General features: G+C 50.0%; 2 protein-coding genes across 2 annotated transcripts in view; both read right to left on the reverse strand.

Moving 5' to 3' along the window:
* LOC103658506 (multidrug and toxin extrusion protein 2-like) overlaps window positions 1-6,672 on the reverse strand; it is a 32,578-nt gene extending 25,906 nt beyond the window's left edge. The window contains exons 1-2 of the mRNA XM_040628339.1: window positions 6,526-6,672; window positions 6,303-6,404 (exon numbers count right to left, since the gene is read on the reverse strand). Coding sequence (XP_040484273.1) covers window positions 6,303-6,404; window positions 6,526-6,672 — 249 coding nt within the window. The remainder of the gene's footprint in view (window positions 1-6,302; window positions 6,405-6,525) is intronic.
* A 1,178-nt stretch (window positions 6,673-7,850) lies between these two features.
* Window positions 7,851-26,161, reverse strand: part of LOC103658505 (multidrug and toxin extrusion protein 1) — a 40,290-nt gene continuing 21,979 nt past the window's right edge. The window contains exons 11-17 of the mRNA XM_040630118.1: window positions 25,149-25,257; window positions 24,952-25,027; window positions 21,477-21,546; window positions 20,872-21,004; window positions 11,940-12,034; window positions 11,009-11,078; window positions 7,851-9,021 (exon numbers count right to left, since the gene is read on the reverse strand). Coding sequence (XP_040486052.1) covers window positions 8,792-9,021; window positions 11,009-11,078; window positions 11,940-12,034; window positions 20,872-21,004; window positions 21,477-21,546; window positions 24,952-25,027; window positions 25,149-25,257 — 783 coding nt within the window. The 3' untranslated portion in view covers window positions 7,851-8,791. The remainder of the gene's footprint in view (window positions 9,022-11,008; window positions 11,079-11,939; window positions 12,035-20,871; window positions 21,005-21,476; window positions 21,547-24,951; window positions 25,028-25,148; window positions 25,258-26,161) is intronic.

The following is a 26,161-nucleotide window of genomic DNA, read 5'->3' on the forward strand; positions in this document are numbered from 1 at the left end:
CCTGCCAGCCCAGGGCAGCATCAGGGCTAAGGCTCCAAACCCTCCTCTGCCTTCCACGAAAAGAAAGGGAAGCATGGCTGTTACCCTTCCTCGACGGCTTCAAGTCTCTCCCCAGGTCAAGTCCGTTGTCAGAGCCTGCCTTGATCCCCATCAAGGGCTGCTAACCCTGAGCTCTGACGTCATCCCTTCCCCATACCCCATACAACCCTGAGCTCGGACGTCATCCCCTCCCCATACCCCATAAACCCTGAGCTCTGACGTCATCCCCTCCCCATACCCCATAAACCCTGAGCTCTGACGTCATCCCTTCCCCATACCCCATAAACCCTGAGCTCTGACGTCATCTCTTCCCCATACCCCATACAACGGGCTGTCTGTATATTCAGCCTGTTCCATCCAGACTTGCAACTGTATCTCTTGTGGCAAGTTGTATGGGGACACCGTCTTCCACTTCACCAAACGCTACAACAGACATTCCTCTGACTCAATATCAGGAAAGGCCGTCCTTCCCCCGAGTAGATGGCCCAGTAACATCTTGGGCCTGCTGGAAATTTCTGGAAACTACCAGGGCAGGGAGTCCAGAGTGCAATTTGCAGCTTCTCCGGGGCTAACCACTCCCAGCTGAGTCTTTTTCTAGCCATGTTTCTTTGACCCTATCCGACCAGCTAATTTATCCTTCTGTCTTGAAAGTATTTTTATAAACCAACTCAAATTCTTCATGAAACAAGGTGGGATATAAATGTTCTTGGGCACCTGGCTGGTTCAGCCAGTAGAGATGTGACTCTTGGTCTCGGGGTCGTGAGTTTGAGCCCCACGTCGGGGGGGAGAGATTACTGAAAAAAACAAAATATTTTTTTAAAATGTTCTCTTATTTAAAAAACAAACACTCTGGGGGCGCCTGGGTGGCACAGCGGTTAAGCGTCTGCCTTCGGCTCAGGGCGTGATCCCGGCGTTCTGGGATCGAGCCCCACATCAGGCTCCTCTGCTATGAGCCTGCTTCTTCCTCTTCCACTCCCCCTGCTTGTGTCCCCTTTCTCGCTGGCTGTCTCTATCTCTGTCGAATAAATAAATAAAATCTTTAAATAAATAAATAAATAAATAAATAAATAAATAAATAAATAAAAAATAAAAAACAAACATTCTGGGGCCCGTGGGTGGCCCAGTCAGTTAAACATCTGCCTTCCGCTCAGGTCATGACCCCAGGGTCCTGGGATCGAGCCCCACGTTGGACTCCGTTCAGCGGGTAGTCTGCTTCTCCCCTGCCCTTCCCCTGCTCGTGCTTTTCTCTCTCTCTCTCTCAAATAAATAAAATCTTTAAAAATATATAAAAAATTAAAAAACACTTTTGTAAATTCTCTCGTTCACATACAGAATTTTTCATAAGACAAAACATTTTTAAATGTATCTGGCTTTCATAAATAGTTTTCTTGATACTGGGCCTGTTGTCTTGGTAGCAATTAGTTACAATTTAACAGCTGGTTAAAAGCATAGTCTAACGGCCCATGGCCCAAGGAAGGACAAGCACGGACCCCCTGACCTCAGACCTTAGCTACAGAAATTCCTCTCTTTGGAATATCCCAACCTTCCCACATTCCCTTTTCAGGCCTACTGTTTGAGTTTTAGGTTTCTATTTCCTCTGTCCCCATTAATTTTTTCTTCAAAATGTAGGAACTCTTCTTAGGCTCTTATCCTCGGGTGATTTGGGACGGAAAAGCATAAAGGAACAGTGCTGCGAAGACGTCCGCTCAGGAGGTGCGTAGGTGAGGCCCAACCCAAGGCTCCCCGGAGCTGGGTACTTCTCTGAAATATCCACTTGGGCCGGATCTGTGCCAGGAACCAGGCTCGGCAAAAATTCCCATGAGCTGGCCCATCAGCAGGACGGCACGCAGAGACAGAGTGTGGCAGAGCGCCAGAAGGACGGGCCCTGCCTGGGGCTTCCCGGAAAGCGTTCTGCAGATGCCCCCAAGCCACGTCTAGAAGGATATGTCCCAGCCCCACGTGCAAGTCACAGAATACAGTGGGCACCCACAGACAGGACGCCCCATGCCTGGATTTCACTGTCCGGTGACGGGAGCAATGCAGGGCGTTAAGCCAGGGAGTGGCTTGGGGGTTTTTTTTATGGCTGGGACTGGAGAAGGATGAGACGGAGTCTGGGCCAGAGGAGGGGTGGCCCAGGGCTGGCAGGAAGGGTCAAGGCTGGGCCAGGAAAGTGGTAGCAGGAAACAGAAGGAAAGGAGTCATTTTAAGAAATGCGGGGAACGAAGTTAGCAGGGCCTGCTGACAGACGGAGAGGGGGGTGTAAAAACAGAGGGGAGGGTCTGGGGTATCCCAGGGAGGACGGTCACTAGAGCTTCACCCCTTTTCCCAGTGTGAGGCAGTCCTGATGTATTCGAGCTTGTAGATCCTGAGGCAGAAAGACACGGGAGGGGGCACCTTGGTCAAGGAGGGAGACACAAATTTGAGAGGCACCGACGAACAGGAGGAGGAAGGTAACGGAGAGAGGTACACCTGTCAGAGGCAGGAAAACCAAGGAGAACCAGCAGTGGAAACACAGAGGAGGCAGGGAGGCCAGGTAAGGGCGAGGCCTCTGGAGAAGGGAGAGTGGGGTGTCACCGACAACATTAGTCAGGGAACGTTAAATGGAGTGGTGGAGAAATACAGGCCAGGCTGCAATGGGGAGAAAAGGAAACGAAGATATAAGATAGGCTTTCTGGCAAAGAGCATAAGCGCCTGGAGGCCAGACAGGGGGCTGGGAAGGGGACAGGCAGCTGGAGATGTTTTTACAGAAAAGGAGAGACTTAGATACGTTTATCATAGCGCAGAGGGACCAACTAAAGAGAAGAAATGGAAGAGAAAGGATGGTTCTGGAACACAGGCAGAAGGCCGGTCTTGAAGAGGGGAGTAATGGAGGTCTGGTGTTGAAGGGCAGGTGAGGGGAGGCAACGACTGTGTGATCCACGATCCTGGGAGGGAGAGAAGATGCAGGGACCACAGCACAGGAAGACCCCATGAGGTCAAAGGGCAGGTAGGAGGTGTGGGGAACTGACAGGACAAGGAGAAAACATTGCCGCTGGGAAAACATCTACAGTGGGTCCATGCTGAGGGATGAAAATGTGCAGCGTGTGAGTCCTGAAGTGGATCGGGGCGGGGGGGGGGCGGTCCTGGAAGCCAGTGAGGTGGAGAGAGGTGGGGCCCACACACCCAAGAGATGAGCACCCAGGTGCTGGGGTGTGTGATGAACACCGAAGAGGCCCTGTACTGGCCACTGGGTATCACTGACAGGGAAAGTCCAGGATGGTATACGGGGAGGGACTGTCCAAACACGAGCACTGTGAAAACACAGTCTATTCAACAAAGGGTGCTGGAAAAGGTGGACAGCCACAGGCCAAAGAATGGGACTGGACCGCTTGCTTACACGATACACAAAAAATAACTTCAAGTGGCTTAAAGGCCTGAACGCAAGACTTGAAGCCATCAAACTACTAGAAGAAAACATAGGCAGGAAGCTCTTTGGCATTGGTCTCGGCAATAATTTTTTTGGATTTGACACCAAAAACAAAGGCAACAAAAGCCAAAACAAGCAAGTGGGACTACACCACACTCAAGAGCTTCAGCCCCCTAAATGCAAAGCCAACCTACAGAATGGGAGAGAATATTTGCAAATCATCTATCTGATCAAGAGTTCATCTCCAGGGGCGCCTGGGTGGCGCAGTCGTTGAGCGTCTGCCTTCGGCTCAGGGCGTGATCCCGGCGTTATGGGATCGAGCCCCACATCGGACTCCTCTGCTATGAACCTGCTTCTTCCTCTCCCACTCCCCCTGCTTGTGTTCCCTCTCTCGCTGGCTGTCTCTATCTCTGTCAAATAAATAAATAAAATTAAAAAAAAATAAAAATAAAATTAAAAAAAGAGTTCATCTCCAAATAGAGGAAGAACTCCTCCAACCCCATAGCAGAAGAACCCCAAACAATTGGATTAGAAACTGGGCAGAGGATCTGAACAGAAATGTTTCCAAAGACGACACACAGAGGGCCAACGAATTCTACAAGAGATGCTTACCATCACTGACCCTCGGGGAAATGCAAAGTAAAACCACAATGACCTATCACCGCACACCTGTGAGGGTCTGTGACAGGAAATAAAGTGTCAGACAAGATGGGAAACCACCGTGTCCTACTGGAGGGGATGCAAACTGGTGCGGCCACTTGGGAGAACAGTAGGAAGGAGCCGCAAACACTTAAAAATAGAACTACCATATGATCCCACAATCCTCCTTCTGGGTATTTAACCCAAGAAAATGAAAACACTAACTCAAAAACATATCTGCACCCCCACGTTCACTGCAGCATTATTCGTAAGCCAAGGTATGGAAACAACCTAAGGGTCCACTGATGGATGCAGAAAATGTGGATAAAGAAAATGTGGTCCACACCCAGGCACGCATGCACACACACACACACACACACACACACACACACGCACAGTGGAATATTATTCAGTCATAAAAAAGGAAACCTTGCCATTTGCAACAACATGAATGGACACTGAGGGCATTATACTAAGTGAAATAAGCCGGTCAAAGACAAACGCCATATACTGTGGAATCTAAAGAAAGGAAAACTGAACTCATAGATACAGAGAGCAGACTGGGGGTTACCAGAGATTAGGGGCAGGGGGTGGCGAGGAGCTGGGTAAAGGCAGTCAAAAGGTACAAAGTTCCAGTTACAAAATATATAAAGTGTGGGGATGCAATGTATAGCCTAGTGACTGTAATTAATAATATCGTACTGCACATTTGAAAGTTGCCAAGAGAGTAAATCTTAGATTTCATCACATGGGAAAAAAAATCCGTGCATAGTGACAGGTGTTAACTAAATTTATTGTGGTGATTCTTTCACAATATATGCAAATATCGAATTGTTACATTATACACCTGTATGTCAATTATATCTCAGTAAAAAAAATTAAAAGAAATTTTTAAGAGGGGCACCTGGGTGGCTCAGCCATTAAGCATCTCCCTTCGACTCGGATCATGATCCCAGGTTCCTGGGATCAAGCCCTGCATCGGGCTCCCTGCTCGGCGGGAAGCCTGCTTCTCCCTCTCACACTCCCCTTGCTTGTGTTCCCTCTCTCACTGTGTCTCTCTGTCAAATAAATAAATAAAATCTTAAAATAAAAGAAAAAAAGAAAGAAAAAGTTTTAAGAAAGGACACTGGGAAAGAAAGGTTTGGAAACTGGTAAAAAAAAAAAAAGGTAGACCCCCCCCCAATAGCGGGCCCTGTGGAGAAACAAAGTGTCCTTTCAAGTTTTCAATAATAACCCACTATTAATATCTGTTCACAGTCAACGGAATGACCAGGAGTATGGGGGGGCCCCACAGTGTCCTATGCGGGGGAGGGGTCAAGTTCATCCTCTCCAGGGGACACAGTCAACAGCCTGCATGTAAAGCTTCTCTGCTTTCTTGACTCTTTCTAGAAGCCCCATCTAAACTTTGAAAGGAAGCAGAAATATCCCTTCACCCGAATTACACTCAATAACAGACCTGTAAATAAAATGTGTGATTCCACATACTTAGGTCATCCCAACCATAAAGTTGAAACCATAAACCTCCGTGGTCCCCCGACGATCTTAAGGCATATACCCACCTCCAGTGGGGACGGAGGGGACATCTTCTTAGACTGAGAAAGACCACCTTGCCATCATCACCTTGGAGGTGTTTTCCCCTTCTCCGAAAGCCTGGATGAAACCTTTCCACTACATCGCTAACAAAAACCCAGGGACAAAGACCTCCAAGGCAGTGCGATTTCAATCCACGGCCCAAGAGGAGACCCTTTCTTACTAGCGTGAAAGCCTGCGCCCACAATGAACTGTGTAATTCGAAGTCATGGCAAACAAGTGACACGACCTCTAAGTTCTCTAGTTTGACTTCATAACGGGGGGGAAAAAAATGCAGTTCTGTTCGTTTCACCAGCACAATTTTTTTCTTTTTTTTAATAATACATTTTTTATTGTTAGTCACCACACAGCACAATTTCTATCATTGCTACCAATTCCTTGCGATCCCTGGCCGCTCCGGTCATTCGAGCTCGGCCACCGCGGGATGGTGACAAAGACGGAAACAGCCCCCGGTAAGGAGCCGACCCAATCTTCTTTCACATCTGAAGATAAGGCCCAGAAAGGCACCCCTGGGTCAAGGTCCGACCCTGCAAGGCAAGACCTCAGCCAGGACACAATGCAAATCCCGAGGCTTTACCACGGACGGGGTCGACCCCCAAAGGAGAGACTGAAAAAACGCAACACCTACCGACACGGCGAGCGTAACGGCGTCCAGCTCCACTTTGCCCAGATGCCCGCAGAAGATGGAACTGACCACGCTAATGAGAAAGATCATCAGCTGCGCCAGGAACTGCCGAGGGGAAGGGAAGGAGAGCACGAGCTGACGCCGAGCCCGGCCGCCCGAGGGGGGGGGGACGCTGCGGGGCGCCCGGGCCGGGCCGCCGTCGGGGGGCGCGGGGCCGCGCACTCACCACGGGGCCCGCGAGCGCCACCAGCGCGGCCGCCTCGCGTCGCACGTCGGGCGGCAGCGCGCCCCGCAGGCCCCGCAGGCAGCCGCGCCAGAGGGGGGCGTCGGGGCGCTCGGCGCTGTCCGGGGTGGCGGCGGCGGCGGGCTCCATGCTGGCGCCGGCACTGGTGCGCGGGAGGCGGCGGTGGGCTGGGGGCGGCCCGGCCCCGCCCCGCGGACCGCCCCACCTGCGGACGCGGCCGGGGGTGGAGATGGGGGTGGGGCAGGCGGGACGCCCGGAACTCCCCCCGCCAACCGTCGCGGTCCGCAGACCCCTGGGGGCTGGGGGCGGGGCGCCGCCCGGGGAGTGGGAGGCCGCGGGGCGGGGGGGGGCGCTCTGCGACAGACGACTGTAGGTCGTTAAGAGTTAAAAGTGCCCAGGCGGGGGTTGGAGAGGGCGAGTTCGTAATTCCACCCTCCGCACCTCCCGGCACTTTGGTGCCATTTCAGGTGACCAACCCGTCTGCCTCGGGTTACGGGTGTGTTAAAAGTACTCCCCCGGGGATGCGCTTTGGGACCCGGAGATAAGCCTCCCTATCCCCCCCATCCCCCATCCCCGGGGCTCCTACCTGACGAAGAAGGGCAGACACAGTGGGAAATGTCTAGAAGGTTAGGGAGTATCTGTCCCGGACCCAATGAGGAGGGTGTGTATGAACTTCCTAACAAAGAGCCGGGAGAGGGGATGTTGCTGGGGTGCAACCTTCAGGGAGGGCCTTTATCTTGCTCCCTGCCAAAGGATCCTCCAAGGAGAAAAAGAGCATGGAGGGTGGAAATACCTTATGAAGGTGGCCCTGGGTGCTTTTTACTGGTGGTAGCTAATTTTTCTGATCTGGTCCATTATCTGCTCTAGGCCATGCCTAGCTCTTTGCATCCGTGCAAGCACCCAGTGTACCTAATATTGAGGCTTGCTGCGTGAACGGGTGTGGCCCTACCCCCGGGAAGGCGGAGTCCAAGTACTCACTTGGTTACTACTTAATCCAAGGCCACTATTGAATTCTTGTGCTCTGACTGCCCTGAGAGGAATTAGCAATGGTTCTTTGGACTGTCACAGCTCCAAAGACTTCCCCAACTGTTCTCCAAGGGGGGTTGGGGGAGGGGAGGGAGCATTCATCCAAACCTCATCCTTTTGAGACACAACCACACAAAACCTCCTGGATACACGTTTGCCACGGAAACCTGGGGTTCCTTTTTTTTTTTTTTAAAGATTTTATTGATTTCACAAAGAGCACACGCAGGGGGTAGTGGCTGGCAGAGGAAGAAAGAGAAGCAGGCTCCCTGGCCAGCAAGGAACCTGATGTGGGGCTGGATCCCAGGACCCTGGGATCATGACCTGAGCAGAAGGCAGCCGCTTAACCAACTGGGCCACCGTGGTGCCCCCGCTGGGGTGCCTTCTTAAAGACAAAGACCCAAACAGAAGATGAATGGGGCCCCCACCCAGGACCCCAGCCTCCTCTCTCCTAGACCCCCCTTTTCATTTCTTCCGACTTCCAACTTTACAATCCCCCCTTGTATCAAACGTAGGAAAGGGTCTGACTTCTTCCTTTTCTTGGATTAGCTCTTCAAACCCTTTATTCCTGTCTGCGGGATGCCTTCCCCTCTAGAAAAATGAAGTGCTGGCTCTCAGTGAGGCCCACAGCTTCCTCTCTCCTTGTCTCTGCCAATCCATGTCAGCCCCAACGGGAAGCTTCCTCATCAATGCCACCGGACTCCTTTCTGCTTAATCTACGTCTTCTCCCCTTTTGGTTTCTCAAACGATTCTACTGCCCATAGTGCCTGAGCTATCTGGACCCCGAATGAATATTCACGAATGCCTTTCGCCCGCTGAATCATCCTCGAAGGCACAAGAAAAGATATACTGCAAAATATATTTTAAATAACTCAGGAGGAAACCTGAAGCACTTTGTAAACGGGTTTCATCTAAAGAAACAGTAAGCAGGAGAACCAACTGTCAAAGCCAAGCATGAATGCAGTCGATACACCGTGGTCCTTGGTTGAGACAAGGTAGGCGAACGGAATTATTACCACTCTCGTCTTTCAGACATTGTCTTGGGCAAGAACAAAATTTGTACCCCACTTCCTTTTCTTCATTAGAAAACATAACTTTGAACTCTCAAAACCTTGAACTCTTGAAACCCATGGGCACAGGCGAAACGAACTTAACTGAAAACAAATGCCCACCGTTTGGCCTAGGAATTACTTGAGCGGACTCTCTTCTCTCGCTCTTTGGCTTCTCACTCAACTCTGACATAGGCTTTCACTAAAATCCCCAAGATCAAGACGGAAATGACCCCCAGGAGCAGAAACCCACGCCGTAGCACCAACTGTTTCACGGTAAACGTAGTTCTGTGCCTGGCTTGGGCTTGGGCCTCGGGATCTTCCTGGTGCACCCGTTGGTCCAACCAGATCTCCTCATTTCTCCCAACACGTCGCATTAAAATTCTTCCACGGTTCTCAGGGTACACTGAAGGGAAAAACGAACTTCGTTAGTGTAAAAGGCTATTTTTTCATTTGTAGAAAAGACGCCCATACAGGTGTTAGTAGCCGGGGCCAAGTTTCTTCAGGAAGCAGATGCCACCTTGGGTACAAAAAAGCAATTCTATCTCCGAGCGCCTCGCCGTTCGCTCACTCACCAACTCTGACTGGATCCTACTGTTGTGGGCTTGGGGCTTCTAGGGAGCTCGGTGCCACCGCAAGAACCAGGGAGAGATGGGGGCTCTCGAACTTAAGGTTCATAGGGGGAGTTTTCAAGGAGCCAACACTCCTCCAATGAGCAGGCCGGAAGGAGAACCAGGCCAATGGAGGAGACAAATAACCGAAGACCTAATTCAAGGCCGTTCTCAGAACTGAAGAGAGAGATGAATCTTCGAGTCAGAAGGCCTACGGAGTACCCAGCAGGACAGCGACTCAGATGTACGGTCTGTCTTCCCGCACTTCCCGAGGGGAAACAAAGGCAGTTAACCCAACGGAACAAGAATAAGATGGGCATCGGATGTCTTAGTAAGCACAGTGGCTACTGGGAATGTGACGATGCCTTTGGAGTCGTGAGAGCAAAGAATTTCAAACTGAGCAACACCAGCTCTTACTCTTACAAAGTACTTTCTCCTCGGCGGGGCGCCGGCCTCTCCCTCACCCTTGCACCCTCCCCCATTCATGCTCTCAAATAAATAATCTTAAAAAAAAAAAAAAAAGAAAAACACGCTTTCTCCGCCTCAGACATCGTTCTCAGCACTCCACACGTAGGAGGGTCCCTTGCCTCTCACAACAGGAATATGAGATACTAGGAGGTATTGTCACCCTGCTTTTATAAACAGTAAATGGTAGAAAACTTGGACCAACCACCCTCGGAGTATCATCACGAAAGCTGGACAAAATAAATGAAAAGGATCGTCTTGAAGGGGTCAGAGTGCTACCAAGGTCACGAAAAGTCACCAGGGCAAGATGGAGGGGAAGCTGGAGACCCAGAGGAGGGAGCCAGCCTTTGGAGCCTCCCTGGACCTGACAGTTCTCTATCTCGACTGAGCAGTGCTTTGGGGAGTTCAGTCTCGACCGAGGTAAACCCGTCTGTACTTCAGGTTGGAACTCAAGGGCTGCATCCAAGAATTAAGGATGAACCAGAAGTCAACCAGCCCTCATCCCGGTTGCCTCCAAGTCGGGGTAGGGGGGGAAGCGGGGGGGGGGCAGGAAGCTCAATTGTTAAAATTCCCCTACACTTTGGTAACCCGAAGAGTGTGACAGAAGCAAAGGAAAATCCCCTCTGAAGACAGATATTATTGTCGGCCTCAAATTACTTCTACAGACAGTGTTCAAAACACAAGATCTGGAACCCAATCAAAGATAACCAGCACACAGGGGACGGGACGAGGTGAAGGAGAACTAGTGAACAGCTGAATGGGCAGCCAAATGTAATCCAGCCAGCATAGCAGCTCAAAGGGGTGAGTCCATGACTCACTGGCCAAGGAACTGGGAATCTCGGGGGGCGGGGGGGGGATTCCTAACTGGCCAGAAGGACAACGAGATACCCACACTTGCATGCTTCTCCCCAGAAGCAACACTTAAAGACAATAATCTGCTTAAAGCCCACCTCGGTGTTTGCCCGGGGAATGAGGGAACCCCACGAACAGCACCACACTCATGTCAGTCTCCAAGGTAAGGTCACGGCAGATCACCAAGCCTTAGAAACGCCTGTGAAATGCTCCCATGAGGAGGCCCCGGGCTGAATGTGACCTGCGGCCTCTAATCGTCTATAGTAGCATATTATCTGGAATTCAAGCAAATAAACTTCGAGTCTGTTCAGCTCAAATTTGCATGACCTTACCATTTGTTTCTGCAGCTTTATGGCCCGAGTTCAGTGGGAGCTCATGGCAGCAAGTCTAGTTGTATCCCACCGACGGCCCCTCCAGGACCACCCGGAGAGGCCTGTTCCAAGGGCTGTTGCAGTGATTGCATACCTGGGTCCGGGCAGGCAGCAGAAGTCCCATCCTGGGCCATATTTACTGTCAGGTTGGCATGGATCTCAGCCTAGAGGACAAAACTCAAAGTAAACCCACCACAAGGCTTTATTTACCATAGTGTTAGTAAGACATTTAACTTGAGTACCCAGTTTAGGAAAAACCAAGCCATTTTCTTTAACTGGCATGTGATTGGAGCTTCTCCAATCTTTCCGAATGATTGACATGGGACCAGCGGGTGGGGGAAGGACAGATGGAAAAGCACAGCTTAGGGGGAAGGCAGAGCCCAAGATCACAGAACCCCTTCCTTTCCCTCGCCTTTGTGTCTTTTATCTACCGTCTGTTTCCAGACCCACACGGACTCTAGCAAGTTGGAGACACAGATGGACGCAGGTATCTTCATGAAATATTTGGGGATCATAAATAACAGTATCAGGATAATATCAGGATAAATTTGCTGGCATCCCACCTGTCTATCCAGGTGAAATTGGCTTTTCAGGCACAAGGAGACACAGATGGACGCAGGTATCTTCATGAAATATTCGGGGATCATAAATAACAGTATCAGGATAATATCAGGATAAATTTGCTGGCATCCCACCTGTCTATCCAGTGTGAAATTGGCTTTTCAGGCACAAGGGTGGTAGCTTCGTATGGGACACAAAGAAGAAAGGACCCCCTACCTTTTTTATTCAATGACTAAAACAAAGGGGAATGGGTAAGATCCAGGGTCATCTGGCCCTTCACATCTGAATTAAATGCAGCTAAGACAACAAGAGCAAAGTAGCACTGGTGATAAAAGGGGGAAAGACCCTTCCAAAATGAGAGAGAGAGAAGAGAGAGAGAGAGAGAGAGAGTGCAAGCTTGAGCTGATTCTGTTTGTTTTCCAGGACAGGAATTTTTACCCAGCCAGCAATGAGCATATAGTTACCTCTTCACAGGCTTTTTTCCAGTTTAGCCGACCAATAATGCTGAGAAAACACAGGGATTGTATGATGGCGCAGATAAGCATCCCTAACCGCAGACCTAGAAGCGAAAATATTTAACAGAGGTTAATTCTGTGGAAGACCAGCCACCCCTGGAGAGTAAGCTGGTCCCCTGTCGCTTCTGAGAATCTGCTTTCATGGCCTGGGGTGGAGCCCACAGTGAGCCAGAGACCTCTCACATGCTCTCTCCTTGGGTTTCCAGAAGGTTCTGGGAGACCCAGGGCAAGCCACTGCCCAGCGTTCTGGATCTCAGAACTGACGTTCAGAGGTATGTTTGGCCTTTGTGATCCTAACTATTAAGAGAAGCACCAGTTATAAAGGAAATGAAGATGCCAGAACAAACTGTCTTCTACTTCTAAGAGTACTGTGCTTTCAAACTGCTCATGTTCTATTTTCCTCCACTAACATGTTCAAAATGCAGAAGTCAGCAACCGTGTAGGTCCCCTCCCTTGGCGCTTTCCGGCCGGACCTTACTCGCTTTGGGCGCAGACTTCCAGAGCTCCCAGGACAGGGTCGTCCGCAGAGACAGATGACCACACAAAAGGAGAGGCTGAGCGGGAATGGAAGACAGGAAGGTTCTCGTGGACCCCAAGGCACCATCACACTCTACCTAGAAAACCCACACAGGACACAGAGGGAGGCCCTAACCAAGGAGGGTTTCTTTGGTCAACAGAGAGGAATGGAATGTTCAAACGGGCAATTCTCAGACCATAGGTAAAAAGAGAACTCTGATCCACACCGCCTACAGCACCCCGTCCAGAAAACCAACTCCTTATCTATAATAAACACCCCACAAAGCCAGCCTGGGACACATCAGACTCCGGGGACAATGCAGGGAGCTAAATCGTAACTTCTCCAACGACTGACCGGAAATGGCCACAACTTGATTCCTAATTGACACCTTCCCTAATTGCTGTCCTCTCTTCCAACTTAGGACCAACCAGAGAGGAGCAAACGTGTCCTGCTGACCAATCCCGCAGGACACCCCAGTTCTCCCCAGCTCGCCCCCAGCTTCCCCAAGCCATCAGACACACCTGAGCCCTCCCCTGGTCCCATTGCAAAGCTCTCCCCCCCCTCCACTACCTGCCTCTGGGTTTCTGCCAAAACTCCAGTGCCGGTGGCTGACGCCCCTGACGGAGCAAGCTCAGAATAAAGGGCCTTTGCTTTTCCCATCGGGTTGGTCTTTGTTTCCTTCCCCAGCTCATCATGGAGGGCCCCCCAAGACCTGGCCTCTGCTACCAAGTATCATGGATCCCAACTCCCAACCAGATGTGGTACCCACAGAGGCCCCTTGTGCCTTTCTGCTCGTGGTGGGTGCAGTCCAGGAAGACGTGGCAAGTTGGGGCCAGGTCCACACCCCAATTCCCTTTACAGTGAGTTCCTTGGCCGTATCTTCTTTGGTTTGGTAACTGGGTACCAGTGGTTCCCATTTGTTTGGCATCCTTGGTGGACTAGGCCATTCCTTTTCACCCCTTTTGCTGTGTTTTCTGCTACTCTTTTTTTGCGGTGCTGTGCCAAGTGTTTTGTGGTGCTGTGCCAAGTGTTGTCCTAGAGGGGGACTTAGAGGCCGGGACACGGACTGTTATGTGCACCGATCTCCTAGACCCATGATTCGTGGTTCTCACCCAACGGGCATCCACGTGGACCACCTGTGCTGTGGGTTACCACGAAAACCAGGTGAGGTTCTCCTGTTACAGTTTCGGGTTCCGAGACCTTGGCTTTGATCCAGACAGCATTCTTCTTTGGTTTTCCGCCCGCCCGTGCTATCTGCCGTTGGGGAGTCAGAGAAGATGCTGATGTCACCACGGCCGCCCTTCTGTCTCTTTATGTCCGGGGAGAAAATGAAAACTGAAATCGGAGCCCTCATACGAAAACAGAACTTGATATGAGAAAGAGCCCTTTCGCCGAACGACAACACCTGGCAGAACATTTGGAAAGGTCTTTGGGACAAAACTGAGACAAGACCCAAAGTCAACGTGGAGCCCTGCGGAGAGACAGCTGGGGGGCCCATCCTCCACCCCCCTGGCCAACACCTACTACAGGGACATTTGCAGATGCTGTAACAGAAGGGACACTAAGAAAGAAAAACCAAGACAAGACAAAGAAAAGGCTCTCGTTTCAGATCAGCGAGAGTCCTCGAGGAAGGAAAAAGCACTCATTAAACACCCGGGGGGATTAACTAGGAAGATGGATGGTCATTTTCATCAACGCCTGGTGGACACCTGCCACCCTTGCCTAACTTCGGCCTCAGGCTAGAAGTACCACAGGTGGTTGGCATTTCAAGTAAGCCACAGGTGTTCCCCATCTCCCTCCCGGTCTTTAACTGGAACCCTTGAACCCTTGACTAAGAAACACGTCTTTCGGGGCGCCTGGGTGGCACAGCGGTTAAGCGTCTGCCTTCGGCTCAGGGCGTGATCCCGGCATTATGGGATCGAGCCCCACATCAGGCTCCTCCGCTAGGAGCCTGCTTCTTCCTCTCCCACTCCCCCTGCTTGTGTTCCCTCTCTCGCTGGCTGTCTCTATCTCTGTCAAATAAATAAAATCTTTTTTAAAAAAAGAAAGAAACACGTCTTCCTGCGCTGTGATTACCACCCCTGTGAAATTCCGCAGGCAGAGCCTGACTTTGCAGATGGCCTTATGATATCAAAGGCACACCGGAGGGAACTAGGTCTGGAGGTCCCAGAGGACCCCTCCATTCGTAGTCCAGGCGGGTCTGCTCTGGAGAGATCTTGCCTGCTCTGTTATATTGGACAAGGGCCCCAGACAAGGACCTTGACCCCGTACCTGACACTCCCTGGCCTTCATATTCTTACTGACATGGCCAAATAATTGCAGCGAGATCCATCAAAGTTCAGATGGCTCCTACCAAATGCTACCTGACCTTCCCCAGCATCCCTTCAAGGCCAACGAAGGGAATCGAACCTAGAGTGGAAAGTCACAGCCACAGGTTTTCTCATCCCCAGATTGGCCCTTGTAACTGCCACTCATAAAAAAAAAAAAAATCAAATGAATAAGGCTATTGATTTATGCAAGACCTCGGGGTCATCAACAAAATTGTGATCCCTCGCCCACCACTAATACCTCACCCAATTCCATCCTGACATCAATTCCGCCGGAAGCCACCTGCTACACCGTGGCTGGTCTTCGGTGGGCCCTGCTCCGCGTGCCCTACACCCGGACGGCCACAGCTCTTTGCCTTCACTGCAGAGGATAACAATGGATCTGTACACTCAAGCCCCCCTCCTCATATTCTCAGTTCCTCAATCAAGAATTGTAAATCTCTAAACTTCCATCGTGAGGGGCGCCTGGGTGCCTCAGTCGTTAAGCGTCTGCCTTCGGCTCAGGGCGTGATCCCAGGGTCCTGGGATCGAGCCCCGCATTGGGCTCCCTGCTCCACTGGGAAGCCGGCTTCTTCCTCTCCCACTCCCCCTGCTTGTGTTCCCTCTCTCGCTGGCTGTCTCTCTCTGCCAAATAAATAAATAAAAATCTTAAAAAAAAAAAAAAGAAAAAAGAAAGAAAGAAATCCTGTTTTCTTGTTCTTAGCCTCGGCACAAAGGGGCCACAGTTTCAAAAGCAAAATCACAATCATGCCAGCACACAGTCCATTTAGGGTCTGACCCGTGTAGGATTTCTAGGTTTCACTGAATTTTGCAGACAACAGGAGCCAAATTTCCCTGACATTGCAATACCTCTTGATGAATTGACTGAGTCCATAATGACGGCCCCTCTGCTCAGGAGGACCCTGCATGAACAGGCTTCTGGAATCTGAAGACTCAAGAGCCTCCTTCAAGCCCAGGCATCCCTAACTACAAACAAACAAACAAACAAACAAACAAACCTTACACCATTTTGTCTATTTGCACCTGAGCCATCTGGACAAGGCTTTGGGGTTTTCACTCAACCTCAGGGAGACATCAAAAGCCTAGTGTTTGCCAGTCTTCCTCTTGACCCCACTGCAAAAGCTTCTCCCTCTTGTGTTCAGGCAATAGCTTCTATGCCTCGAAACCTGTCGATGCTTCTGATGAGCGAGTTCTAGGTTCGCCCCCACACCCCCAGACCTCACGGCTCCTCTTGCAGCCCAGGCAGCATCCTGAGAACACACAGCATTCTTCAGCCAGCGGATTCACCGCTTAGGAGATTCTGCTGGTGCGTCCTCTCCTCTCACACTACCATTCACCCCCGCAACACCCCTGAGCCCTGCCACTCTCCTAAACCCCCAGAAGGGGAGCCTGGGGATTGTCTTCCCTGAGCTAGGGAACTCCCCGTACCTCACTCAGCTTTATTCCAGACCCCTCTTGACAGCTCTGACTTAGTAATATTTGCTGGTGAATCGGACCTTAGCACTGAAGTGGGGGGGGGGAGGTTATGGGCAGGACGTGCGACCCCTAGTGTGAGCTCTCCTCCGGAATCCAGTCCTCCACCTGCAATCAGCCCAGAGGCCAGACCCCTACTGTGCTTCCTAAGGCAGCTCGACCAGCAAAGACCAGAGAGGAAACCTATGTGCAGACAGCAGATTTATGCTTTTGGAAAAGCAGCCCTGATTTGGGGGTGCTTGGGAAACAGCAAGTTCCTCTCTTGTGCTGAAACCTCCATCACAGACGGACAGCGAGTTAAGGAACAATTTTTTGAAAGATGTATTTATTTATTGGAGAAAGAGAGAAGCCTGAGGGGGAGGGACAGAGGGAGAGGGCCAGACAAAACCCCAAACAGACTCCATGCTGAGCGCAAAGCCCGATGTGGGGCTCAATCCCACAACCCCGAGACCACGAACCAAGACCAAGAGTTGGGATGCTTAACCAGCTGTGCCACTGAGGTGCCCCAACGAACTTTTAAATGCCCTTGTATTTCCCAGACAGGCGGCTATTTTAAAGGTTGTGGCCCACGTCAGACAAGAAAACGTGGTAGCAGAAGGAGACGTTCACACATCATTTATGCCAGATAAGCTGCTTTTACCAGGTTCTGGTCCTCTCTGAGGCCTCAAAAGATAAATCTCTGGAGGTTTCAAAGAGGCCATTAAAACATCAACGTTATGGGGCGCCTGAGTGGCTCAGTCGGTTAGGCGTCTGCCTTTGGCTCAGGTCATGATCCCAGCGTCCTGGGATCGAGCCCCACCATCAGGTTCCTGGCTCAATGGGGAGCCTGCTTCTCCCTCTGCCTGCTGCTCCCCCTGCTTATGCTCGCTCTCTCTCTGACAAATAAGTAAAGAAAAATTAAAAAAAAAAAAAGATGGCTAAGTTTTTTTCAGGTCATGTGTCACCTGTCACCAACATAATCCAGGAGAAACCATGAAGGCTGCTGTGGCCAGAAACCAGGCCTCAAGGGCCCTCTGAACACTTTCAGATGGATTTTCATGCAGCTGACATCGTCTATGAGATTTAAATACATGTTAGTAATAGTGTGTCTCTTTTTAGGACAGACTGAAGCATGTCTTTGCTGAAAAGCTCCAGCCCTTACCATCACTAAAAAGCTGCTTGATTTTGTGTTTCCAACCGGAGACTCCCAAGTTTTAGACCAAGTGACTGAGACACACGCCCTATGGGAACCATATAAAATAACTCTGTAAAATATGGCCCCTTACTCAAAAACAATCCTGTCCTCGTCACCCGCCATCTCCTGGAAAAGTAGAAAGGACCAATGTCATCCTTAAATTGGAATTAGCAAAACTTTCAGAAACCTTTGAGCTCCCTTGGCCAAAGGTACTCCCTGCAGTCTTTGCACACCACAAACAGAATACGGTCGACTCCCTCGGGGACACATCAGTTTCCCCTGTGAATTAGGAACTGGAAGGCCTGTGTCCAGAGATTTCGCCCCCAATACCAGACTGACCGGCTGCATGGAAAATATCACTGGGTCCTACCACCGACAGCTTAAGGCAGCCTTCCCACATCTTCCTAAACACCTTCTTCATAATCTTTAGCCAGGAGATTTCACCTACTGGAAAAGACAGCAGAGAGAAACTGCTCCTGAGCCTTGTTCAAAGGGACCCTATCAGCGGTTGTGACGCTGGCTGGAAGCATTTTCTCCCAAGTCTTGAATGTTTCCGTGCGGCTGCTCTCCCATGGGATGACCGCCATGATGGACAACATCAAGGAGCTCAAGGTCTTGCAATACAGTGGACTATGAAAATGACTTTATGATCCCAAGGGGTAAAGATCTAGCTCTCCAGTTTTCCCTGAATTCCCTGAGTCTCTAGTTTTCCCTGAGAAAGAGACTGAGACACTGAATACATAGACAACGGCCACACCATATATAAAAGAACTATGATCCACCACCAGCAGCAACATACCCAGGAAACCCCCTATCTATGATCGACACCCCAAAAGCCAGCCTGCTGCCCCTCAGACTTGCGGGAGACCAGACTGCTATCTCTAGGGATACTCCTGGGAGCTCAACAGTTACTTCCATAACAGTTGACCCAAAATGGCCAGGACATGGTCAGTAACGGACAGTTTCCTTAATTTTTGTCCCTGCTTCCAACTTCGGGCCAAGCAGAGAAAACCAAACCTGCACCCCTGACCAATCACACAGGATGCCCCATTTCTAGGGAGCCCACCTCTTTCCCAGGCCACCAGCGTCCAACAGGGTACACCTGACACCTTCCCCGGCCCCCCCCCCCGAAGCTCTCCCACTCCTCTGCCTGCTTTTGGGTCTCTGCCGAAACTCAGAGCAAATGGCCTTTGCCTTTCCCATGTGGCTGGTCTTTATTTCCACGGCCATCGAGACCTAGGTAAGGGCAAGGTGGCTAGACTGGGTTTACAGGTTTCGGTGGCCAGATTTGGTGCATAGTTTACGGGTCTGCTCCTTGATACCAATCACCCCCGTATCACGTTTCGTGAGCGATCAGCCCAATATTTAGAAGAGTAAAGGTGATGGCCACCTGCCATTCCTATAAGGAACTAACATATACCTAATAGCTTTCTCTGTCAAATCCATAAAAACTACCAGCTTACCCTAACCACCCTAAACAGAAAATAAGCAGCTATCTGCAGTCGTCATTTGGACGTGATGACTTACGTTTCCAGGAATTTCACCATACACCATTTACAAGATTTCTGTTTGATTCAACGTAGGAATCCCAAAACACGGTGCATGTCAGAATCCCCTAGGAATGTGTGTATTTGAAAAGCCTCCCAGGGGATTACGAAGGGGACTTCACGATGTGCCGGAGCTGCCCGTGAGGGTATTCAGGGTGGCATTACGACGCTCCTCCTACGCCCCGTGTACGTACGCTGCATACCCTACCAGTGGTGATGCAGTATTCGAAACCTGTATTATACCTTTTTTTCTGGCAGAGGTGGGTAGCAGGGATTGACTACAGTCTTCTCAGAGCCCTCACCTGCCCAGAGAGCCCAACATTTTTTTAAATTGAGATATAACGGACATCTTAGTTTCAAGCGTGCAACCTCATGATTTAGCATTTGTATATATCGTGAAATGATCACAGTAAATCTCGGTACCCTTCGCCACACGTGGTCACAAAGTTCTTTTTCGCACGAGGAGCACTTTTGAGATCTACTCGCTAAGTAACCTTCAAACATGCGGTACAGTATTATCCGTGCTGCACATAGCACCCCCCGACATACTGTATAACTGGAAGTTCCTCCCACAGCACTTCTTTTAAGTGATTCTTAACTCCCTCGACTTTGCACATACTAGGTACGCTTTTGTTGAACGAGCAAGTGGGCCTTGTACAGCACCAGGAACATAGATCTATATTTGTCTTTTTTTAATTTTTAAATTTTTATTTTCTTAGATCTGTATGTGTAAGTAGAGTCCTCTAATAGTTCCCTTAGCTATGCCACTGGAAAATCCAAAATATGAATGATGCCAGAAACTCAGCTCCGTAATTTCACGCACCGTGATGAAAGTCCAGTGAACTCTGCATTGGCAAGTCTATTCTTTGAACATCTCCCATGTTTTTCATTAAAATATTATTGACCTTGAGAACAACATGTAGCATCATGGGATGGGGAGTTCACTCGAGGTATCAGATGACTTCTCACCCCTCTGGGCCTGCCAAGTACTGATGGATAAATAAGTCTATCACTACTTCACCCAAAGAGAATGTGTTCGGGTTTTAATAGAATCATTTATTCACTGCCAATGCATTCCCCATTATTATTTTAGAAATCAAAGCTGGGCAGTCTTTTGTTTCCTTACTCTTGTAAAGACCAGCTCTGGTGATTCCAGATCCTGTGTTTACGTTCTTTCCTCCAAAGGTGGGAAAGTGATAAAGAGTCCCCTTCCTTCTGAAATGTTCCCACACATCACACCCATGGCCTTCGGGGGAGACCCTACAAGACACATGGCTTAAAAGGTCGTACCAGGCGGGAGGGGGAAGGTATGGAATGGCCATGAGGGTGACCTCCAGAGCACCGCTCCAGGTGCTGCGTGGGCTAAGCTACAGCGGGCCATGATCTCGAATGTCTACAGCCACTGTACCATGTATGTTGTCAGAAGTTCGGCAGGAATCACAGCGAGGCCGACCCCGGCTTCTCCGGCCTCACCCCAAACACTCCAATAGGGCCAGTTTATAATGGCCTCAACTCGTCCTGCAGTCTCGCCCTCAGGGTCTCATCATAAAAGGGCTATCACCGAAGGACAGAACTGGGGCCACCAAAGGTACACTTCTGAATGCTTTTTCAGCACTCCTGCTGTCACCAACTTGGAAGAAGTGAGAACCGCATGACACAGGACAGGGAGAGGAATAGAAAGGTCATCCTGCTCTGCTCAAGTATGTTGGTGTGGAAGAGGGTCTGGCAGGGTTAAGAGGGGTGTGAACTTCCAGAGCCAAGTCTCTGAAAAGCCCAACATGTTCCAATAGTCATTTCCGGGGCCCATGCGTAACAGACCCACTTGCCCGTGGGGAAGGCTTACCAACCACTCCCAGTCTGGCTATGAACATCAGCGAAATCCCGACGGGGAGACCAATCACGTAATAGCTAATGGTATTGACAATGGCCCCAATCCTCTGGTTGCCACTGCCCCGAAGAATGCCCGCACTTGTGCACTGTAGGCAGAAAACAGCGATCCGTGAGAAGGTCGTCGAGACTTGAGGAAGGCTGCCATCCCCGAGCACATCCTGTCCCGGGGCACTCTGACTTAAAAATCCCTAATCACGTCCCAGTGTTGTCAAGCGAAGAGGCTAAAAATATTCAGTATCGCCTGCCTGCCCCAGCCCAGCTGCTCTCTTCTGTTTAAATTTACCACCCGCAGAAGAAACCCATAGATCATAAAGGTGGGGAAAGGCAACTGCAGGGGGCCTGGATGGCTCAGTGGGTTAGGCACCTGCCTTCAGCTCAGGACATGATCCCAGGGTCTGGGGATCGAGTCCCTCGTCGGGCTCCCTGCTTAGCGGGGAGTCTGCTTCTCCCTCTGCCCCTCCGCACCCACCCCACCCCCCGATGGTATGCTCTCTCTCTCGCTCAAATATAAATAAATAAAATCTTAAAAAAATAAAGGGAATATTGCATAATACTTACAGCAAGAGCTTCAAACAGATGGGAAACAGCAGAGATCGGAATCACCCGAGCCAGTAGAGCAACGACTTCTCTGTTAGGAAAAGAAAGCACGTGGTGATCAGGAAGAGACAGACAAGTGGGGGGGAAAAAAGACTATGTGATTCAGGTGACAGCACTTGGCTTCCTCATAAAACTGGAGGGCTCGTGCAGTACCAGCACTCATCGGGGCAGTCCTCCTGTTTCTTGGCCGTAGGAGAAAACCCTACAATGGATCACAAACTTTTAGAATATACAATCAATTGGCAGTAGACAGTTACATCAAATGTTGTGGCACCCCACAAAAAATAAAATTTGGATTATAACGCCATCCCCGTTCAGATTCCACGCATCTCCATGTGTCTGGATGAAACACACGGTGTGGTTAAGCTCCTCTCTGTGGAACCAGGGTGGGCAAATTATAAAGGCCACAGATACAGTTTACAATATCCATGTTCCTAGAAATTGTCCCTGACCTCTACAGCCAGAGACATTGATTCTTACACCTGCTTAAAGAGAAACGAGAAAATGCTGCCACTGACCCAGGGAGGGGAGGAAAAATCCATAATACTCTTTGAGTCTAGAACATTGTCTGGCAAAAATATTTTGAATGAGTTAAAAAAAGAAACGCAGCACGGAACAAGATGGTCACTCCTCCCCCTCAAAAGGGACAGAAACACAGGTCTTTCCTTCGAAATGTTAATTTTATTTTCCGAATAGGTCACAGATGCAATGGTTCAAAGAAATCAAACACTATGAAAAGGATATCGAGAAAAATCTTCCTTCCGCTCTGTTCCCAGCCCACACACTACCGCCTCCCCCGAGACGAGGCGGCAATCCTCGGGACAGTCTGTACTTGTCCAGATACAAATGTGCTCTCTTATCTTCCCCTTCCAGTCTCCATCATTTTGTGTTCTGGCGTCCTTTACGCGATGTTCCGCAACTTGATTTGTCTGATAGATTACATTCACTCCTATAGTCTATCAAAACATAGTATCTTTTATGTGCTGCTGAATTCTGTCCACTAATATTTTTTTTTAGATTTTATTTATTTATTCGGCAGAGAGAGAGACAGCCAGCGAGAGAGGGAACACAAGCAGGGGGAGTGGGAGAGGAAGAAGCAGGCTCATAGCGGAGGAGCCTGATGTGGGGCTCGATCCCATAACGCCGGGATCATGCCCTGAGCCGAAGGCAGACGCTTAACCGCTGTGCCACCCAGGCACCTCTCTGTCCACTAATATTTTATTTTGGATTTTAAGATAGATATGCATAAGTGAGATTGGTCTGCAACCTTCCTTTTTTCTTACACAAACTTTGTCAGACTTTGGTACCAATGTTGTATTTTTGCTTCCTAAACAGAATGTGGAAATTTTCCTTTTTCTGGTCTCTGCCACAGTTCAACAGCACTGGAATAACATTTTTTTATTTTTTTTTAAAGATTTTATTTATTTATTTGACACACAGAGACAGCCAGCGAGAGAGGGAACACAAGCAGGGGGAGTGGGAGAGGAAGAAGCAGGCTCATAGCGGAGGAGCCTGATGTGGGGCTCGATCCCAGAACGCCAGGATCACGCCCTGAGCCGAAGGCAGACGCCTAACTGCTGTGCCACCCAGGCGCCCCTGGAATAACATTTTAAAGGTTTTATAACGTTCTCCTTTGGAACCCCCAGGGATCAGTGCTTTTTGAGGTTTTTAAAATAAACTTTTCTTTTTCTTATTTCTTCTAAGGATATTGGTCTAGTTAGACCTCCTATGTTTTCCCAGGTAAGTTTTGGTAACTTATTTTCCTAGAAAATGATGTATTCCTTCCAGATTTTTTTTAAATTTACTTGCAAAAGTCATGCAAACTAGTCTGTCATGGTTTAAAAAAATTACTTTTTTTTGCATCAAGAAGCTCTCTTCCTCTTCCCTCTTTGATTAGGTTAGGTGTCCATGTTGTTAGAATCTATGCGACCAAAGCTGCCAGTTTCCGTTGACCCTGGCAGGCTCCTAAAAAATTTAATTTTGTGAGTTTTCTCTGTCTCGTAATATCATCAAAGATACGGTTTGTGGGGGCGCCTGGGTGGCGCAGCGGTTAAGCGTCTGCCTTCGGCTCAGGGCGTGATCCCGGCGTTATGGGATCGAGCCCCACATCAGGCTCCTCCGCTATGAGCCTGCTTCTTCCTCTCCCACTCCCCCTGCTTGTGTTCCCTCTCTCGCTGGCTGTCTCTCTCTCTGTCGAATAAATAAATAAATAAATCTTTACAAAAAAAAAAAAAAAGATACGGTCTGTGGGCCTTTGGTTTTACATGCCTTCGCCTGCCCTGCATGGTTTCTGAAGTGGACAGGCTCAGGCTCAAGCATCTGCCCTGTGCCTACTGAAACCATCAGCACAAATACACGTCCGATAACCTTAATTCGGACTCCCTTGCACGAAAACGAGAACGATTTCTGGTTGCCTTTCCACTCACTCTGAAGTGACGGACACTTAAACATCGTATTTCCCCACAGCGAAAATGGCTGAGCTGAAGGACAACCCAACACTGGAAGTCAACCGACAGGGGCGCCTGGGTGGCTCCGTCAATTCACCATCAGACTCTTGGTTTCAGCTCAGGGTGTGATCTCAGGGTTGTGGGATCGAGCCCCGTGTCTGGCTCTGTATCAGACTCTGTGTCAGGCTCAGTATCCGGCTCCTTGCTGAGCATGGAGTCAGCTTGAGATTCTCTCTCCCTCTCCCTCTGCCCCTTGTTCTCTCTCTGTCTCTCTCAAATAAATAAATCTATCTTTAAAAAAAAAGTCAAAAGACAAATATCCGAAGAATGAACTGTGAACAGCAGTCCTGTCCACCAGCTGCTTTTCAAATCCATGAAGGAAAAGTCAATTTTGCATTCTGTAACTGCTAATGAAAGAATCCCAAATCGGGGCGCCTGGGTGGCTCAGTCGGTGAAGCGTCTGCCTTCGGCTCAGGTCATGATCCAGGGTCCTGGGATTGAGCCCCGCATCGGGCTCCCAGCTCAGCGGGGAGTCTGCTTCTCCCTCTCCCTCTGCCCTCATCTTTTTGAGATGACCTATCAGGGATATTTTAACTTCAATCTGAACTGACGAGTATATTACGCAACTTGTACACACCAGGGACTTAGGCAAATTGAGATACCGAAATGCTTCGTATCATTGGCACCGGAATAATTAACTGGACATGTCACCAATGGGACCCCAAAGGGGTTTCCTTCTTTAAAAGACACACAGATCCTGACCACCAGCAGCATCTCTCAGCACCCGGGCCTGCACAGCGGCCTTCTAGAGGGTAAATGACCTCCAAGAGCTCACCTGTTCTTCCCAGGTCACAGGAGCGGGTTTGTCATCTTGCCAACGGCTCAGGGACCCTCCACAATGCCACACTCCCAGGAAGCCCGGTGTGAAGGCATCTACCCAACCATTCCTTCCCGTGGATTTCCCATTTCAAGAAAATCTTCACACTCACCGGTCGGTAGTGAAAATGTACCCCACAACGTCCTTACAGCTTAACATCACGACACACAAGGTTACAGCCAAGACTCCTGGAGGTAAAATGGCACAGAGACAACACAGTGAGAAAGGAGGGCTGCAGGGAACCGCGCAGCTGGGCTTCCCGGGCAAAGACCGCTCCGGTGAGTCACTGGCGGGAGACTCTTTAAGCACCTGTGACCAGCAGGGCAACAGTGGAGGACGTCTTGGCCTGCTCGATGTTTCCTGCACCCAGCGCGTTCCCTACCCGGATGCTGGCAGCCACACTGAAGCCTGAAGGTATCTAGAAGCCAAAAGAACCATACGACAATGACAAGGAAAGAGTGAGTGGGGAGCAAAGCTGCAGCCTGGCCTCTGGGCTCCTTTGTGAGCCGCACCGGGAATCTTCTCCAGGGCGGAGGAGCCTGGGAGGTCGTGCTGCACACCTCCTTGGTAAAACTCTGTGCAGAAAGTTCTGAGAAGGCGAATTTGCAACATCCCCTTTGTCTAGCAGGGTGCCCCCAGGCTAAGGTGAATGGGCCTCACTCACTGGGCTTTTGCTCTTTGATCAGCAGGGAGCCTGCTTCTCCCTCTCCCCCTGCCCCTCCCCTGACTCGGGCTCTATCTCGCTCTCTAATGAATAAATACTTAAAAAAGTTTAGAAGACAGAATCTTAAAAACGGTGACCTTCCCCCTTCCCCAAAATGTGGGGTAAAAAGGAACTTAAGGAGGGGCGCCTGGGTGGCACAGCGGTTAAGCGCCTGCCTTTGGCTCAGGGCGTGATCCCGGCGTTATGGGATCGAGCCCCACATCAGGCTCTTCCGCTGGGAGCCTGCTTCTTCCTCTCCCACTCCCCCTGCTTGTGTTCCCTCTCTCGCTGGCTGTCTCTGTCAAATAAACAAATAAAATCTTAAAAAAAAAAAAAAAGGAACTTAAGAAAACAGAAAGGTGCATAGAAAGCAGATAGCAGGCTACCCTTTTGAGTGGGGGGAGGGTCGGGGAAGGGCAGGATGAAAAGCGGTGTGAAAGCAGACACAGGAAGGCAGGATGGCGTGGCCGGTTAGGAATGGGAGTTTTTGAGACCACACTGCTTGGGTTCAAATCCAGACGCAGGCATTTATCAGCTGTGTAACCCTGAACACGTGACTCACCCTCTCTTGCCCTCAACTGTTTTCTGTGAGTGGGATCCTGTAACAGAGCCTACCTTG

The sequence above is a fragment of the Ursus maritimus genome, unplaced genomic scaffold, assembly GCF_017311325.1.
Source record: "Ursus maritimus isolate PB19 unplaced genomic scaffold, ASM1731132v1 scaffold_14, whole genome shotgun sequence".
Lineage (NCBI taxonomy): Eukaryota > Metazoa > Chordata > Mammalia > Carnivora > Ursidae > Ursus > Ursus maritimus.